General features: G+C 40.9%; 1 protein-coding gene across 20 annotated transcripts in view; it reads left to right on the forward strand.

Annotated features, from left to right (window-relative positions):
* The window catches only part of FMN1 (formin 1), a 438,849-nt gene that overhangs the window by 379,165 nt on the left and 40,392 nt on the right, over nt 1-19,292 (forward strand). For 19 of the 20 annotated variants that reach the window (XR_013369929.1, XR_013369923.1, XR_013369924.1 and 16 more), the window contains 2 exons: nt 483-534; nt 5,514-5,663. Coding sequence is in view for 11 of the 20 variants with exons in the window: in XM_077880462.1 (XP_077736588.1) it covers nt 483-534; nt 5,514-5,663 (202 nt within the window). In the remaining 9 variants the exon portion in view is untranslated. Of the gene's footprint in view, nt 1-482; nt 535-5,513; nt 5,664-5,758; nt 6,039-19,292 lie in introns of those variants that run through there. The other variant, XM_077880468.1, reaches the window with a different exon arrangement.

Raw genomic sequence — 19,292 nt, forward strand, 5'->3', positions numbered from 1 at the left:
CAGAAGTGTCCCACTGAGAACACTAAATTATATGACCCCCATTAGCCACAGCTATTCCCATGAAAGCAAGGGTGGTAGATGTAACCATTTGAGAACTATCTCCAGGACATGTGGTAGGGGCTGCCAACCCCTGAATTCAGAATTATTTTGATAATACATGAGTGTAATAGAGTAGAAGATTACACAAAAGATATGGTGGAAGAGAATACTGTTTTAATAATAATAATTTCTGGGGGATCCCTGGGTGGCTCAGTGGTTTAGCGCCTGCCTTTGGCCCAGGGCACGATCCTGGAGTCCCAGGATTGAGTCCTGCATCGGGCTTCTGGCATGGAGCCTGCTTCTCCCTCTGCCTGTGTCTCTGCCTCTCTCTCTCTCTCTCTCTCTCTCTCTCTGTGTGTGTGTGTGTGTGTGTGTGTGTCTATCATGAATAAATAAATAATCTTTAAATAACAATAATAATAATAATAATTTATCTTTCACAGCCAAAAAAGAGCATAAAATGGAAGAAAGTCACTTGGAGAATGCACAGAAAAGGTAAGTGGCTCTGAGTTGGCCTTAGTCTTTTTGGGGGGCTAGCTGTCCCTTTTTATTATTGTTATGTTTAAGTGCAGTCATACCAGAAAGCCATCACCATTGTCTATCTTCAGAACTCACTCATCTCCAAATGGAACTCTGTACCCATTAAATCATAACTCCCCTGTTTTGTTCTCCCACCCCGGCTCCTGGAAACCATTATTCTACTTCCCATCTCTGTGACTTTGACTACACTAAATACCTCATGTAAGTGGAATCAAGATAGCATTTTTCATTTTATGACTGGCTTATTTTACTTAGCATGGTGTCTTATGAGCCATTCTTTTGGCCCCATTTTTTGAGACTATATATCCTTGAGCAATCAAGATTCATAGGGAGCTCAAGACTTGGAAATATTTCTCCTCAAAGAGTACAGAAGCAGTCAGAAGTGATTGACGTGCATTGCGTCATGGCACTGTCTGCATCTCCTCCATTTCTCTGATCCTGAACCACTTTATGGAAGTAAGGAACAATGTGATCCTTTTTAGCCTTACAACAAGAGTAAACCAATTATTCCAAACACCTAAGCAACTTATTACGTCTTTCCTCAGATCTGAGAGGATTCTATAGACATGGGGCAAGTGGGGAGGAGGGACTGACCTCCAACTATGAAAAGTGCCTCAGAAATTGGGAGAGACCTCAGAAGTCTTCTGTTCTACCCTTCACCTACTCCTACTCTTTGCTCTTCTTGCTCTTAACTGACAGCAGAAAGGAACCACCCACTTCACCCAGTAATCAGTGGCTCTGGTCCCTGGCAGAGATTTTTGGTTTTGCCACCTGACCAGATTAGTCAGCTTGGCTATGCCTCCCTCTTAAAAAGGGATGAGTGAGAATATACTGAGCCATTCTCATTTTCAGCACAAAGATCCAAGATAGATTTTGCTGGTGCCGATTCTAAAAGTACTAGAAAATTAAACGAGCAGTAGGCAGAGGAAATAGCCTACAAGGAAAATGAGCTTTACAAATGCATGAAGAGAGGAGTTCATTAGGTGCAAATGAACAAACTCTAGAAACAAACCGTTTCCTCCTGCCTAGCCACAATTTCCAAGAGTTCTGAGAGCCTACGGACAGTGCTGTCGTCTCTGCCTCGACAGGCGCCAACATCTTGCCCCACTTCCAACTGCCAGTCAAATTAAAATGCAGATGAAAGGGACGTGAAGGCCAATCCTGCATTTTGCTAAACGCAGCCATGTTCTTGAGTCATGACTATCACGCAAGCATGATCATCTTTGAAACCCCCAAAGCAATGACATGACTATGTTTTTAGATTTCTGGCCCCTTGATTGGACTTAACCCTCTATTAAGTTTTCCTTTCCTCCATGTGTAAAATGAATATCTCTGTGTTGCAGAAAACAGCATGTTCAGAAGAGGCCATCAACAAGGGTACATTGGTGTCAGGCCAAACAGAAATTTGGTTTCCGGGGTGGATGTCAAATATCTAATATTTCTTCAAGATTCTTGCTTCAGAAGGCACCTGGTTGGCTCTGGTTGAGTGTCTGCCTTTGGCTCAGGGCGTGATCCTGGGGTCCTGGGATTGAGTCCCATATCGGGCTCCTCGTGGGGAGCCTGCTGCTCCCTCTGCCTGTGTCTCTGCCTCTTTCTCTGTGTCTCTTGGGGATAAATAAATAAAATCTTAAAAAAAAAAAAAAAAGAAATTCTTGCTTCAAGAAAAGGGGGCCCACCTCAGAGGGGCCGAAGCTGCTGCTGTGCATTAGCTATGCTGAGGGGAGTCATAAATTTTAGTTGTCAGCGTTTTCCGTGACTTTGTGATGAAGGTAGTATAGCTTTCATGTCATACATGAAATACGTTAGATCCCATCTTTAATGTAGTAACCACAGTTGTTTGCTTGCACTCTTTAAGGAGGCTGGTGGTCAGTGTTGCAATATTCGTGTGAGATTTAGTAAATTTTTCTGTTTTATTCTCAAGAGAAACCATTTGCTCTGAGGCCAAGGCATGTTTGCTTTTCCTCAGCAGTTTCTACAGGCATGCATGTAAAACAGTAAGTAAATGTGTTCCGCTTTGGCGTCTCAACACTGTAAAAGAGCTCACGTTGCCATGGGCGCTTTGATATCATCGTCATCTGTGCTTTCAAAATATGTAGCCGAATTAAAAAGATAGGACTCAGATAAGGAATTAGAGCAGAGAGAAAAAGAAGGAACAGAGTGAAGTCAAGAAGTTTACGAAATGTAATGTATGATTAGAAATCAGTCTTTCCACAGTTGAAAGCTGTTTTAGAGTTGTCTGCTGGCAAATAGACATCTTGAATGACTGCATTGTCCATTGGAAAAGATTATCCTGGCTGTTAAATAGCAATAGTTTCAGGAGGACAGTAGTCCAGTAGGCGGTCATAGGTTCATATTCGAGCCTTTAGCTTTTTCTTGAACAAAAGGATAACTCTGAAGTCAAAAGAGGCATATCCTCAGAGCAACTTCCTCTTTGTCAAAGTTGCAGAGTGCCAAAGCCAGGCCATCCCCTGGGAATTTGTTTGCTCCAGTTCTTCTGAGGAGGTTCACTTGCTTTCTTAGTTTCTCAAACACATCGGGGGGGGGGGCGGGAGAAAAGTGCTAAAATTCAGTATTTCCTTTAGTTTCTGCCCCCTTGGAGGGTTAGCAAGCCAGACCTCACAAACCCCCAGAGTGAGAGGTGATGAAGGTACATGGTTAGCTCCAGTTTAGGCTGGGAAAAATGAGGTCTCTAGAATGATGACATGCTTTTCAGAAGCTCCATGATAACCCACCAAACAACACTTGCATTCTGTGAAATAATACTAGTATTGGCAGCATCTTGAACTCCAGATACTGCCAGGGGTGCTGGGATGATCCATGAGGCACAGTGACTGGGATTTCTGTACTCTTCACTATATTCTGCTGGAAAATAATTTTCTCCTCTGAATACTAAGAGGGAAAGACTTTCTCTTTTCTATTAATGCACAAAGAAATATGCTTCTGTATCAAAGGTGACCATAAAGAAGAGAAAAAACAATGATGATATGCCTTGCTGGGGGGTGATGCCAGGAGGGCAGCTGTGTCTAAAGTAGAAATGGAAAAAAAAAGAGAGAGAAGAGGGTTTTTTTTTAGATGCCTGTGTCAGTGAGCATGAGCAACAGAAGGGTGGAGTGGGAAAAGCACTTCACTTAGAATCGGGGATCTCAGGTGGTAGGCCCAACTCTGCCAACGAATAAAGTCATTTAATCTTTCCAGCTCTCTGTTTTCTCATCTCTAAATTGAGAGCATCAGAAAAGTTCTCCTATACATTCCTTCCAGTTCTAAAGCTCCACGACTCTATAAGAAATTCACGTCCTGTTCCTAGAGGTCACATAACTCTCTACTAACTCTCTACTTGCATATTTCCATTCCACAGTCAATATAATTTTCATTTTGAATGAAATAAAAGTATATGCTATAGAGCATATATTTGGTTGTATCAGCGTTTTGACTGCCACGGAGTTAAGAGTCACCTCTGGCAGGGAAGTGGGCATTGCGACTTTCTTCCATTCCTGGTTTTGTTCCAAATTATGTATGTTTGGAATTATAAAAGAGTCCCTTAAGAAATTACTGCAGTTATTGCCTTTCTCCACTTATGCACTTCCAGTCTTTTAATAACTGGGAGCCAAAATTCCCTGGCCAGTAGTTTTAATTTGCATTAAAAACAGATTTATTATTTACAGAAGCACAAAGAATTTATGGGACTCAGAGCTGCAGCTCCAGCTTGGATCTCACCTAATCATAGCCATGGAATCAATTAACAGTTCATCTGTGAAATGTGATAAAATCTTATGAGATACATATTGCCCAATAACTGAGAACGAGATGAAAGTATTCTCCATAATAGTAACGGGGCTTCAGGATTTTACAATTACCATTGAAGAGAGCTCCATTAGAAACTCAGTATTCAGGATGGCCACAAAAAACACACTGTGTCTGAACAGATGATAGAGCACCGCGTAGTAAACCTAGCCAGCCATTCCTGCTTTGATTAGTTTCCAACACCCTAGAAGAAGGGGACCATTTATTTAAGTGTTCTTGCTCATGGCAAATGAGCTTGTGAGGCTTTGGGTGGGTGGAGGTTGGGGGCGGGAGACTAAGTGCAGAGCTATAAATTGCTACAAAGCTAGTGCCTCCAAGAAGGGCTGCCTGGGAGGCCCGGTGTGCAATGAGTCTGGTGTGCAATGAGCTTCTGAGGGGTAGGTCAGGGGATTCGGAGTGATGGCTGAGAATCAGCTTTGGGAAACCCAGACCCTTTTCTGACCGATTAGAGATCATCTTTCCAAGATCAAAGACGGTTTTTCATCCAAACCTGGCCCTGCCTTCAGTTCTATCTCCTTTGATACATCGGTGGTTTGCATTCTTGTATCATATCAAGCCTTAAGCTGTAACCTTCTTAGAGATCATATATTCTAAGTCTTACTTCACCCTTGAGAAAATGGAGTCTGGTGCTGAGTGATTGACCCAAGATTACAAAGCCAGCGGATGCCAGAATAAGGATAGAATAGCTCCTTGATTTTTCTAGGAAGCACTCAACAGATTAATCTCTTCCCCGTGGGCCGCCTAACTGACCACTGCTACCGCTGCAGAATCAGTATGTCATCCTTACATGCTCACGCAATCATGACACACAAAATGAAGAGCTGGTAAATGATGTGGATTTGAGGTGGAGAACAAATACAGCGCTTTACTGGCATACCCCCCTGGCATTGGACATGATCATTTTCATACACATAAAATGTGGCCAGGAGTGTCAGGTTGAATTTCTTGGCGAATCGGCTCAAGCAAATAAGGTTTATGAGGCTTGGGATAAGCCACAGTCACTATGACTCTGGGCTCCTGTCTTAGAGAATGAATATGGGAAAAATGCCCCCAGCATCCCCACTCTGAGGGTGTGGACAGTTTCTCACTCCCTACCTCACTCTGATTTGTTTTTTTCCCCCTACCTGTTGCAGTTTTGAAACAACAGTAGGATATTTTGGGATGAAGCCAAAGTCTGGTGAGAAGGAGATCACACCCAACTATGTGTTTATGGTGTGGTACGAGTTCTGCAGTGACTTCAAGACCATCTGGAAGCGGGAGAGTAAAGCTCTATCTAAAGAAAGGTAAGGTTCCAACAGAGGCATCAGTACCTGTTCAGGAGGCAAGGAACTGCCTCACCAAGGGAGCATATTTCACACGCAGCCGTATTTTCTTTCAGATCAAATGGACATTGAGGAAAGACTCCTGCCGGGGGGCTCCCGGGGAGATCTGGGGAGATCCAGGGAGGTGTGCTATCCACACTAGCAGATAGCTCGCGTGGTCTGCTAAGTTACATGTTCTTCACCCCTTCCAATTACAAGCCAGTAAATGAAAGGGGAGCAGCGCTAATTTGCAACAGATTGCTTCACTGTGTATTTTCACTTGGGCCGAGGCTAAATGAGGCCGCCTTAGTGTTGTAGACACTACAGACAAATAAAAGTGAATGCTTTTCCCATTAATATACTGAACTTGCATCAAAAGGAAATCTCTGAGACTCAGGCCACACTTAACACAGCGCTGAAGCCCCGCTCTGGATTTACAGCGCCACTTCTGACTCCTCGTATCCTGCTGAGGACATCAAACTGCTTGCCGCTCAGCCTCATTGCAGCCTCCTGAGTTTATTAGCTGGTGGTAGAAGGAAAATCTCGACTCTGAATATAGGAAGAGAGAGAGGGAAAGAGTGTGTGTGTGTGTGTGTGTGTGTGTGTGTGTGCGTGTTCATTCTGCTTAGAAAGAGACTAAATTGGGCCCTGCTTATCAGAAAGAAAAAAAAAGCATTTTTACTTGACCACTGTTGTGGTCACGTTGCCACCATGCTACGAACGGTGTCCTGCATTTAAACTTCAGAAAGTCTTGCTATATATACTACTGCTGCGGAACAGATGCATGAGAGTGTCATTCAAAGTGGAGTAGGAGGGGATCCCTGGGTGGCTCAGTGGTTTGGCGCCTGCCTTCGGCCCAGGGCTTGATCCTGGAGACCCAGGATCAGGTCCCACATCAGGCTCCCTGAATGGAGCCTGCTTCTCCCTCTGCCTGTGTCTCTGACTCTCTCTCTGTCTCGAATGAATGAATGAATGAATGGATAAATAAATAAATAAATATTTAAAAAAAAACAAAGTGGAGTAGGAGGAGGCAAAGATTTCTACAAATTAAGGGAAATCGTTTATCTAATTACAGCATCCATATCTCACTTAAACATTGAGACCTGGAATTCCATAACTGAGTATTTTTTTCTTTGTAATCAGAGAAGAGACATGTACATAATATATCTATACACACACACACACACACACGTACAATCACTAATATGTTTTGCCATACAAAGCTATTTTTAAAGGGATCAGGGTTTAGAGATTTTTGACTCTATTACTGACTCTATTTTCTCAGAGAACTTTTTCAAAAGACTGCTTTCTTTCTGAGGCAAAGACCTTTAAAAATGCTTATCAGCATCTCTCTCCACCATGACTTCTTTGAAAACCTGGGGATTAAAGTGAGTATATCTATTATATAGACAAAGGGAAGCAAAGAAATAGTTGTGACATTGGTGAGAAAATAGATTATTAATGTGGAGGGGAAAAAAAACCCTAAAATTCTTGGCACCCGACTTCTTGGTCTTGCCCCACAGTTGCTTATTTGGCCTTTGCAGCTAACCTATGCTCCTATGAAACAGATGCTGCTCTGTTAGCCCCGTAGGAAAGTGGCAGGACCAAGTTCCTGGCCCTGTCACGGGGGGCAGCGCTCCAGGCAGCTCTCCGAACCCACACCTGACAGCCACACAATCCAGCAGCGTGTGCTGAATGGACAGCCTGTACTTAGGATCTTGTGCCTCAGATTTTGAATGGAATTCGGACACATGGGGGGCTCAGTGGTTAAACATCTGCCCTCAGTTCAGGTCATGATCCCAGGGTGCTGGAATCGAGTCCTGCCAATGGGCTCCCTGCTCTGCGGGGAGCCTGCTTCTTCCTCTCCTTCTGCTCCTGCTCTCTCACTCTCTCTCAAATAAGTAAATAGAATCTATTTTTAAAAAAAAGATTTTGAGCATAATCCTTAGCTAATTTGTCTTTATAGTGGAGCCCTAAAAAAATGGTCAAAAAAAAAAGGGAGAGAGAGAGTAATTAATCGCTTTTTATTTTCATAATCTGGATGAGAAGAGGAAAGCTGACAGGATTCTGCTTAATGCATGCTGCCCAGGGTGGGTGAAGATGGACATGAGTGGGCCTTACAGCCCCAGGACTGTGGAGGAGGGAGCTGAGACCCCTGTCTACTTGGCTCTCTCCTGCCTCCAGATGCTACTGAGCACCATGGCCAGCTAGTCCATGACAAAGTCGTCCTAAACTGGTGAATATCTGCTTTGGTGCTCAAAGCTTAATAAATGTTTTTGGACTGAATGAATGAAAAAAAATTTTTTTTGAAAAAAATTTGAAATATTGAACTGTTGAAATATTGAACTGTAGTCCAAATTAAGGAGTTTTCCCCCATCACAGAAGTTAGAGCAAATTCACTGTGAGTCTGAAGTGGCAGGGGGGATCCACCCGTCCTCAAAGTTCCTTTCCCTCCTGGCCACCGCATGTCCAGCACTGCTTCCTGGGTGCAGCTGGTGAATTGCCTGCTTCACACTCTGTAAACCAACACCTTCCAAGGGTCATGACTTCACAGGACCCTTCTCAGTCATCCCCATTTAGCGATTGCAGGGGTCTCTCCATTCCAGCCATCCTTTTGCAAGATGGATCACCAAGGTTGCCAACCTAGAAAAACATCTCTGAAGTTAGTGACAGCTCATAAAATATTTTTGGAAGCAATTTGTTTACAGAAATCTATTTGTTAAGAAATGTTAGCACATTATATATATGACTGTTCATCTGGTTATACAAACGGATTCATATCCAGTGTTTTCTTGTGATGTGAGGATTTTTTTTTCATCTCTACCTGCTAAGGATTTTAGCTTTTAAATTGTTGGAATCACATGTATCATTATGCTAAAATAAGTAAATTAACTTGAATTCTTCTAGTAGAATTACATGGGAAACAGCATGATCGCTTTGTCTTGAAATCATGGTCAATATTATTATTTTTTTATTACACTTTTCCAAGAAATCCCAATAAGACTAAATATCAGGAGGTAACATCACATAATACAAAGACATCTTCAAAAGGAAATTCAAAACCAAAATGAAAACCTGACAGCTTACAATTATTAGGGGGAAAAAAACCTATAGTTTGGAATTCCATCAAAAGAAAACCACCTGTTTGATTTTTAAATATATTTAAAGGCCAATTAAAATCCCAAAAATCATTGAGATGAATTAAGCAGAAATAATAATATTTTCGAAGGTGTAAATTCACTTCCAAATGAAATGTTGATGACCACTTTAGGCCAACTTGTAATCAGTTCTTGGGGGTGGAGAATATTTACTCTTGTTCTGTTTAATGTGGTTTCCATCGATATACATTAGCTTGATGCAAAATCGAAATGGATGCAGCTTCATAACAGGATTGCCCTTCATAAAACCCAGAATAATATCGAAACACACAAATGACTGTACAGAAACACTGGATGTTTCTGTACCTTGTAAGCAAATAATAAATGGTACCATCAAGTTTGTGTCAGGATACAATTCTGTTTTTGAGTAGAGGAGACATAATATTTCACTAGGGATATGACTTATCTGCAGATAAGTAGATCAATAGAAGAGCAAACTACTATATGATGGTATAGTAATGTCATTAGATTGTCGTTGTCATTTAAACCAATATTAGGCAAATTAGCAACTTCTTTTTCATCCAGGCACAAATCCAGAATGCCCCACTCCCTAGGCCTTCAGTTGGTGGCCCACCCAGTCCTCATGCTGTCCCAAATTCTGGAACTTATCCCTGCAGTAAAGTGTACCAGGCCCCTCTTTTACCCCTTCTGATTACAGGCAGTGCTCAGTAGTGCAAAAAAGAGCCCTAGATAGAGCATTGAAAATCAGCATTTTTACGCCAATAATTTGCTATGTGATCTTGGGCCAGTTGCTTTTTGTCTGAGGGACACAATTGTCACATTTGTTAAATATACATATTGGGATGCTCTCTTCTAGCTAGAAATCTCTAATGAATCTAGAAACTACTTGTCTAATATTCTGAGAAACAATGTGTTCCATTTCCGAGAAAATGCCTCCCACCCTTGCCCTTCAGCTCATTAGGGACTGTACTGGAAGACATTTCTAGCCAAGGTGTGGGGGTGAGCTGGGGAGAGATTTGGGGGCAGGGAGAATTTTCCTTGCCCTCTTGGTTGGCAAATGTACGTAGCCAACTTGCCTCGTGCCCTGAGCTCTTCCCCTACAATAGTAATATTGGTCTGGGAGACACCATATTTTTAAAAAGTGTGCACAGAAAAATGTTTTCCTCTGCTCATGTGTATCTAACATTGCATTTGGTGGATTATTACGTTCATCAAAATTTTTACTCTCAGAGGCAGCTTTGCCTCATTTTACCTTTTCATGGACTTTTGTGTTTGTGCCTCCTGATATCCAAACGCTCAATGAATTTTTTAGCACATATTTCTTCCACCTAGTAAATCAACAGATTATCCAAGTATATGCATCATTACAAGGAGGTAACCTAATTTTTGCTACTTTTATTGACTACTCTCTACTCATTTTCTGATTTTTCTTTTTATTTTTTCTGTTTAGTTACTCTGGGATATAGGACCCTTTCTTATGAAATGTTTTACTACTTAGAATATCTTAAGACTGTTCCCCACACATGCACACACAGGAGCCACAAACCACTATGACCCACAAAAAGAGCTATGAATTTGCAAAAGGTAAAGAAGCCTCGGGGGATTCATGACTACAGGAATAAACTCTTGGCAAATAATTCGCTCTGAGCCAAAGCAAACTTTAAAAGTGCTGTTTAAAAAAACACATAATCGGTAAGTAATGAGTGAATAAGGAGTTTGGTGAATTTTATGAAAAATGCAAATAAATCTCATTATACACATAGCTATAATTTACACTATGAGGGAATGGGTGATCACTTTCTAATTTTTAGTTCAGCTGAATACCAACAGGGTTTCTGTCCTAAGTATATTACTTGCAGCTATTATGGTTAATTATGCAATTGCCATACTCTTAACAGCAGATGGTTCAGAGCTGTTGTGGGCTTATCCCAAAAGCTGTCCTCACAGCGCTCTGCTGCTCAGGTCACTTTAGGCCTAGGAGTTGGAAACTTAGAGAGGCCGTCCCTCAGCCCACAAAGGAGCCATTGGTCTCAGCATAGATGTTGCAGAAATTCTTCTCTTTATATGATAGTTTTTCCTGGAAAAAGTTCCATAACCTAAAATTTTTATTTATAGAATTATGCTTTCCTACTGACATGCACACTTAGTCGTTACAGTAGTAACTTGTAACAAGTTAACTTTCTCTTCCCTAGCCCTCTGTTGTATGGTCAGATGGTTTATGTACACTTACCTGCTAAGAAGCTTCATATTTTGAAGGACTTCTTTAATAATACAAATAATCACCCCCTAATAAACTGGCAAAATTTTGAATTTTTCTAAGTCATATTTGAAGATAGTTCTGTACAAATACACAAATAGTAAATGTTCCAGTGAGCTGACTTATAAACAGAACTGTCGTAACCATGAAGAATAAAAGCTGCTTATTTCCCAAGTGGTAAATTTAAAACTATTTCTGCAGAACATTCCATGAATAAGGAGAGGAGGTGGGTGGTAGACTTAGAAATGGTAACAAGTATGGGAGCATTGATTTGAAAAAAAATGAAAACACTCTTTTGACCCTCTGCCTTCTAGAAAACTATAATTTCATTTCTTTCTTTTCCCCTATAGCTAATTAAAGGAAAAGGTTTTGTTCATTTTCTTACTTTTTTTTTACTTGTTGGCACATGTTCACTTTTTCCTATATCAATAGGGATAAAGCCTCAGCTCCCATAGCAAAGGACAAAACCACTGTTGCTTGAATAAGGAAAATTTATTTTCCTTTTGCATAAAAATCTTTGAAGGCAACCACTCCTCCTCCATCTCTTTCATTAGCTCCTCATTTTCTTTTCTTCCTCAAGAGCAAACCTTTCCCAAGATCCAGATGTCAGTGTTCCTCTTTTCTGCTTGATCCCCTCTCCCCAGCTAGCCCCAACTAGTTTCATACCTTCCTCTCCTAGCTCTGCCAACCCCTCCTACATCTTCTGTCCCAGAACCAAGCCCTGTGTTCCCTGTCCTGGACCGAAATCTCCTGCTGAACACTAACCATTCCCACAGGATGCTCAGCCTTCATCTGCAATTCAGTAAGTCCCTTCTCGTACCTGAGGCCTGCTCTTCTTGGGTTCCCAATCCTTTGCCTCTCTCACTATCCTCCTAGCAGCTGAAGGCAGGCTGCAAGCCTGAATCATCCTCACTCCATGAGATCATTTTCCACCTATTGCTGACCTCTTGGTTTTGCCTCCTCAGTGGTTATTCTTCTGTACCTTGTTTTCACAGTGGCTCTGCCCCCGTTCAGGATCTCAGGTCTCACCTAGACTATTGGAACACCCTTCTCTTCTATGTGTTTCCTGTTTCCTCCCTAATGTCCCTTAATATTATGTCCAATTCTCTTCCTAAAATAGAAGTTAGATCATATATATTTCTTTAAACAGATCCTATGGTTTTCTATTACTGACAAATTAAAGGTAAGAGAATTGGCCATGATAGGCATTGATATTCATAAACTCATTGTGTCCTTACAACAACCTTGAGAAGAGGGCGTATTTCTATTCTGTACAGAAGCACAGAAGAGAGTGAATTAATTGCCAGCATCACAGTTATACTAGAAAGCAACAGAATGGGGATGAAAGATGGAGGTCCTCTTTGATCCTAAAGCTTGTGCTCTTTTAAAAAAAAAAAAAAAAGATTGATTGATTGATTGATTGATTTTAGAAAGAGAGAGCAGGAGGGAGGGGCAGTGGCAGAGGGAGAGAATCTCAGACTCTCTGCTAAGGGCACAGCTTGACATGGGTCTCAATCTCACCACCCTGAAATCATGACCTGAGCCAAAATCAAGAGTTGTATGATTTTGAGCCACTTGGGTGCCCCAAGCTTGAGCTCTTTCAGGTATGCCATATTCTCTTTAATACTAGAGCATGAGCCTTCAGCAACTTGTTCTTAATTCACCTTCCAACCTCATTTCCTGCGTACCCACCCTGATGATTGACTGTTCCTCATATGTGCACATTCTTGCCTTGTGTTCTCATTGGATAATTTCTTTACACTGTATTGTCCCCAGTTATTTCCTCTTGGTTTAAAAATTTAGTCATTTGTTAAGGGCTACCTCCAAAACCAGCCTTTCTAGAAAGCTTCTGAAATGTCTCTCAGTAGAAAAACTACCACTTCCTCTCATCTCTTACCCTGTTTTGTTTTGTTTTTGTTTTTTAACATAATTTAGAATTTAATTCATTCCAACTTGTTACTTTAGCAGTTTCTGTGTCTTTTCCCACTTCTAGACCATAAACCCATTGCTTGTATGTATTCTTTGGTACATTCTCCAGCACAGAGCCTAATAATTGTTTATTGACATAGAAGGGACTTTACAACATAGTACAATGTGATAGTAAGTGAGCATTGAAGATTTGGGATGGTGTAAGAATTTGGGGGAGGAAGTGATGCCAGAGAAATGTGGAAATTAGGGAGGACTTTAGGAAGATGTCAGGACCACACTGAGCAGAAATTTGTAGAGGGGATTCAGAAGCCAGTGGAAGAATGTTGCAGATCCGCTGTCCTAAATCTGCTAGGTCCTTCAAATCACCTGGAGAACTTTGTAAAAAAGCAAATAGATATACTACATCAGAATCCCAGTGGGGTGGAGCCCAGCAATCTACAGTTTTAGGGAGCTCCCCAGAATGAGAGGAGAGCAGAAACCCATTCTCTATTTGGTTGCCCCAATCAATGTCATCCCTTACATAAATATATGCGGTGAGCTTTGGAAGAGGGAGAGAGAAGGACTGCTCCCTTATTGGGTTCTATGTTGATTTTTACTATGTTCAGCCAAGTTCAGAAACTGCTAGACTTAGATGATCTTGAAGGTATATTCCAAGCCTGAAATCCTGTGATTTTAGGTAGAAAATGAGCTGGGCTTTGACAGAGCAGATGAATTAAGCTGCTTAGAGAGGAAAGGGATAAGGACATTCTCAGAAGGAGCATGACAAAGGCCTGGACTTCAGTCTCATTGACCATTTTGAAGGAATCACATAGCATGATTTCTGGGGCCAGCCTAAAGTGCCATCTTTTCTGTGTGTCCTCTGGGTACTCAGTCCACCTCTGCCTCTCATGTATGTGCACTTTGCATTCCCATAATGCAGATTCATAGCACATAATCAGCTTGATTTAAACACGTACTCTAAAATACCTATTACATCTTTAATGCTGTGCAAGTTATGAGAACCTATTCTGAAAGGATTTGATCTACGGATTGCATGTTGCCTCCTTCATGAAGTATTCCCCAATCTCTGAGTTATCTTTTTTCTACAACTCTGGGCCGGGGGGGAGGGTCACCATCCCTTCAATTTTGGCATTAGTGACTTCTTTTTCATTCATTTATAGATACTTTCTCCCTTAAATAAATTGTGAGCCCTAGAAGACAAGGGCAATGTCTCAGGCTTCTTTTTTTTCTCTCTAGCACCTTGTATTTCCTTATACATAGTAGGTGCTCAACTAATATCCATTAAACAAATAAGCAATCCCTGTGTTTTCTTTGCCATGTTGAAATTGATTACAGGATTTGCTGTCTGCTATTGGTAGATGAGATATCTTATTTATTTGGATTTTGGTAATAGAATGCCCCAAATATATATACCAGATGGGTTGCTTTTGCCCAAGCATCTCAAATCTTAGTAGCTTTGTTAAAGAGGATAGATATGTTCAGAACAAGAAAGATTAGTTAATGGGGTAAGACAATCACCTTCTCTGTTCTTGACTATATTACTTTCAATTTATCTTTAAAAAAAAAAAAAAAAAAGCTGGAAAAAACAAGGAAGTGAAGATCCTTGGGGTTCATGGTTGTGCCAAGCCTCCAACCTTTTGGAGCTCTAATAAGAACCTGAGAGAGCATCTGTCTGCACTCTTTTTCCCTGGCTTGGCAGACAGCAATGGAAACCCACAGTAAATCTCCTTCATTCAGCTAGAATCTATCTAAATTGCTTATCCATGGGACTCCTGACAGCTCTTGCCTTGGGCATAGAATAGATGGAATAGGGGGCCTGCCTGGCTAGGATGATTTGAGGAGCGCCAGAACAGCTACCTGCTGCACACAATCTTCCCGTTTCGTCACCCTTTTTATTTCAGCCACTGGTGCAAACAGGCTCCAATCAGTTCTAGTTTTTGGTGAGATTTGGTTGGTAGTATAGGTTCCAAAACCAAAAGCAGGGGAATTGGCATCTACAAGCACCTGCATGTCTTCATTATCAGGATTGGAAAGGTCTTCCAAAGACTAACTGTGCATTGCAATTAAACTTGCAGATTTATGACACAGAGTTGGCTTTGATTTGCAAGCTGTCTCCCAAATGCCCCTCCCTGAACAAGGAAACACAGTGCTGTTACCTTTCACTCTGCACCTACATTGCTGGGGTGGCTCAGGGTGCTTCCTCGACCAAGTGCAGAGTGATGGGCTTTAACTGCTCATGCATTCCAGGGCAAGTCCAGAGACCCCCCCCCCACACACACACTTCCACTCCCCTGTGGCCTGGGGGAGAAGCTCTGCAAACGGAAGCAGCCTTTGTTCTTCAATTAATCATTTGAAGTCAGAGTATGTTTGGGTACTACAAGTGATAGCCCACAAACACTGAAGTGGCTGATTCTGTAGCTGGTGAAATGCAGTCTCTAAGAGGACTTCCTTCATTGTAAGTAAAAAATATCTTAGGAATGAGGTAGGGAAAAATTGTCAAACTTAGGAAGGAGAACTGATGGGCTAATTTATCATAGGATAACTTTTAGAGACTAAATTCTAATATGTAAGGAGCTCAGTCTTTTGAGTCAAAGACCTGTACTACTTTCCTGCTGGTCTGTCTTACCACGGCCACTGGTGAGACTGACCTGAGGAGCCTGGGGGTGAAGGGATAGTCAGGGTCAAAGGTCAGACTCTGAAGAAAGAATGGGCATAGAAAAGTGTGTTGGCCTCCCTGAGATAAATGATTTTGGGGTTACCCATTATTTCCTACCGTCTATTGCTTTCTTCTCTGAGTTTTATTTTCTTACCCTTTGGAAGCATTCCACATACACTAGTCAATAGTGTTTTCATCAGCTGCTGCGGTGAGGAAGAAATTTCCCTTTGCACTGACGAGTTAATGAGTTTGGTCTTGGTGTTGTTTGTTTTTTACTTCAAGAGTGAAGAGTGACTACTTATTTCATTGACTTTCATAAATATTATCCATGTGTGATAATTATACCAAGAATTCAGTAATACCTAGTAAGGGAGTATTGTCAAAGAGGCAAGAAATGAGAGCGAGCTTTCCACAGCCCCTGGCAGGTCTCCACGATTACACTTACTTATTGAGAACCAAAGCTGGACATTAGCCCCTTTCCCCCAGGTTGTTGAGAAACCATGTGAGGACAGTACTTTTTTAGAGACTTGAGGAATATCAGAATATCAAAAGACTTGCACAAACTCCACAGAGTACACAGAGCCTGACTTCTGATGCTATTAGGCTATTAGGCTATTAGGCACTGACTGGAAGGCTAGCCTGATAGGATAGCTGTGTCCTTCTATAAGCACATTAAAAACAACCCCAGTGATGTTAATGCTGACTATCCTGCAGGGAATCCTTATGAGGAAAATACCAGGATGTTGCCTTCTCCATCCAAAGTGCCATAAGTTATGTGGTATTGGCTTTCTTAAGCAACAAAGCCATTTCCACACCTCCCTCAAAGACCATGTAGTATTCTTTGTTCCTTGGCCTGATGCTGCTTTGTTCAAGACTACAAGGAGATCATGGCACAGGAGTATACAGCCAGTTGGTATTTCATCTTTGTCCCTTCTTACACCCTTTCCCTGACTTTTTCTCCTGAAGAGAGACCATAAAAATATCATCATTTGGTTATAGAAAAAGCTGTTCCTAATGATGATTGGAAAAACCAACCCACATTGGGTAGCCAGACTGGCAAGTTATTTATCTTATAAGTGTGATCGTCAGTAGTTGCCAACACCTACCTTCTCCATCCCACAAAACTTTATCCACCATTCAGAGGGCCCTAGGCCAGAATATACTAGGCCATTGAAAAAGGCATGTTTTTCTCACGTTCCTTCATTGATCATGTCCTTCCGTGTATTTCAGGATAGCCACCAGAATGAAGAGTTCTTAAATATGATAGAGTCTGGTTCACATGGCCTTAAATTTTCAGACAAGTCTAGTGAGATAATAGTTTGGACCTTCAGCTTTTATTAATCCTGCATTTTGGGAACTCAACTTGAGTGTTCCCTATGCTATGCTGATTCAGAGGCCCATTTCTATATACATTGGTGCATGGAACATGCCTTGTTACCTTTCTGGACTATTTTGACCTTCTGTCTCTAGTGATGAGTGATATTAGGTCTTTCTTGAACAGGTTCACATTACAGCTGGTCAGATTTTGTGCTTTTACCAACTTGGATTTCATGAACTGTATTCCCTGCAATGCTTTTTTTTTTTTTTCTTTGCCTTTATCTACCAATGTTTCTAATGCTATTGCCTTTGAATGTATTCAGTGAAGGTGCATGCTTGGTCTGGTCATGTTATAATTGGTGTTTTGGGTCCCACAGTACAGGATAGCTAACAGAGCTTCCTCTTTGAAGCTCCTGGCACTATAGGCAGAAACTCTGCTTCCATACCCCTGAAGTCACTTGCTTGGTCCTATTATCTATACTTCAAAAGCAAGTGACTTATTGACTATGCCCTGGTGATATTACTAGATTATATATTTTGATTTGCTGATATGAATTGGTCACTGTCATTTAAGAGAACTTCTAACTATCACCAATACATATTTAAAACAGAATGATATTTTGTGGGGGCCATTTATTTACTCTTTTGTCTTCATTTTCTAAAAGACTTTATATTTTTAGCATAGTTTTAGATTTACAGCAAAATTGAGAGATGTACAGAGATTTTCCGTATGCCCTTTGTTCCTCCCCAGCCATACATAGTCCCCCATAATCAACATCACTCATCAGAATGACATTTTCCTTTTAATCAGTTTTTTTTTAACTAAAGATTTCCCATTATAATCCAAAAGAAATCAGTGATAACAGTCAAATCATGTAAATTTTAACCTGTATTTAAGCAAAGTCATCAATTTTTTAAAGCCTTTATTTTTTAGAAGACTTTTAGGTTCACAGCAAAAGTGGAAGTGCAGAGATTTCGCACATCTCCCTGCATCCACACATATACAGCCTCTCCCATTATCAGTGTTCCTCATTAGAGGGTCCATTTTTTACAACTGATGAATCTGCATTTACACATTATAATTACCCAGAGTCCATTGTTTACTATTGGGTCCACCATTGGTTTACTTTCTATGGATTTGGATAACTGTATAATGACATATCCATCATTATATCATACAGAGTATTTTCACTGCCCTAAAAATCTTCTATGTTCCATCTCTTCATCCTTCCCCCTCCCCACCCCTGGCAACCACTGAGCCTTTACTGTCTCTATAGTTTTGCTTTTCCAGAAAATTTACTCATTTTTTAAAGATTTATTTGTTTGAGAGAGAGAAAGAGCATGAGTGGGAGGAGCAGAGGAAGGAGAGAGAGACTCAAGCAGACTGCACAATGAGCATGAAGCCCAATGCAGGGCTCAATCCCACAACCCTGAGATCATGACCTGAGCTAAAATCAAGAATTGGATGCTTAACCAACTGTGCCACCCAGGCACCCCAACATTTATTCATTTTTAAACACGAAAATTAACCCCATTGTTTAGAGTATACACCACAACCTGAACCATTATGAGATCAATTATATCGAGATACCAATTAATTGCTTGCATGACTTTTTTAATTAAAAATATGACCTACCCCAAAAAAACAAATAATCCAGTTTAAAAAAAGGGCAGAAGATATGAATAGATATTTTCCCTAAGAAGACCTACAGATGGCTAATAGACAGATGGAAAGATGCTCAATGTCACTCGTCAGGGAAATAAAAATCAAAACTATAATGAGATATCACTTCACACCTATCAGAGTAGCTAAAATTAACAACACAGGAAACAGCAAGTATCAGTGAGGGTGAGGAGAAAGGGGAACCCTTCTACACTATTGCTGATGGGAATGCAAACTGGTTCAGACACTCTGGAGAACAGTATGGAAGGTCCTCAAAAAGTTAAAAAAGAAAAGTATCCTACAATCCATCAATTGCACTACTAGGTATTTACCCAAAGGAAACAAAAATGCTGATTTGAAGGATATCTCAACCCGATGTTTATAGCAGAATTACCAACAATAGCCAGACCATGGAAAGAGCCCAAGTGTCCAACAACTGATGAATAGATAAAGATGTGGACTATTACTCAGCCAAAATAAAAGAAAAAAAAAAAAAGAATGAAATCTTACCATTTGCAACGTTGATCGAGCTGGAGAGTATTATGCTAAGCGAAATAAGTTGGCCAGAGAAAGACAAATACCACATGATTTCACTTCTATGTGGAATTTAAGAAACAAAACAAATGAACATGAGGTGAAAAAAGAGAGGCAAATCAAGAAACAGACCCTT

This window comes from Canis aureus, chromosome 32 (genome assembly GCF_053574225.1).
Source record: "Canis aureus isolate CA01 chromosome 32, VMU_Caureus_v.1.0, whole genome shotgun sequence".
In the NCBI taxonomy this organism is placed as follows: Eukaryota; Metazoa; Chordata; class Mammalia; order Carnivora; family Canidae; genus Canis; species Canis aureus.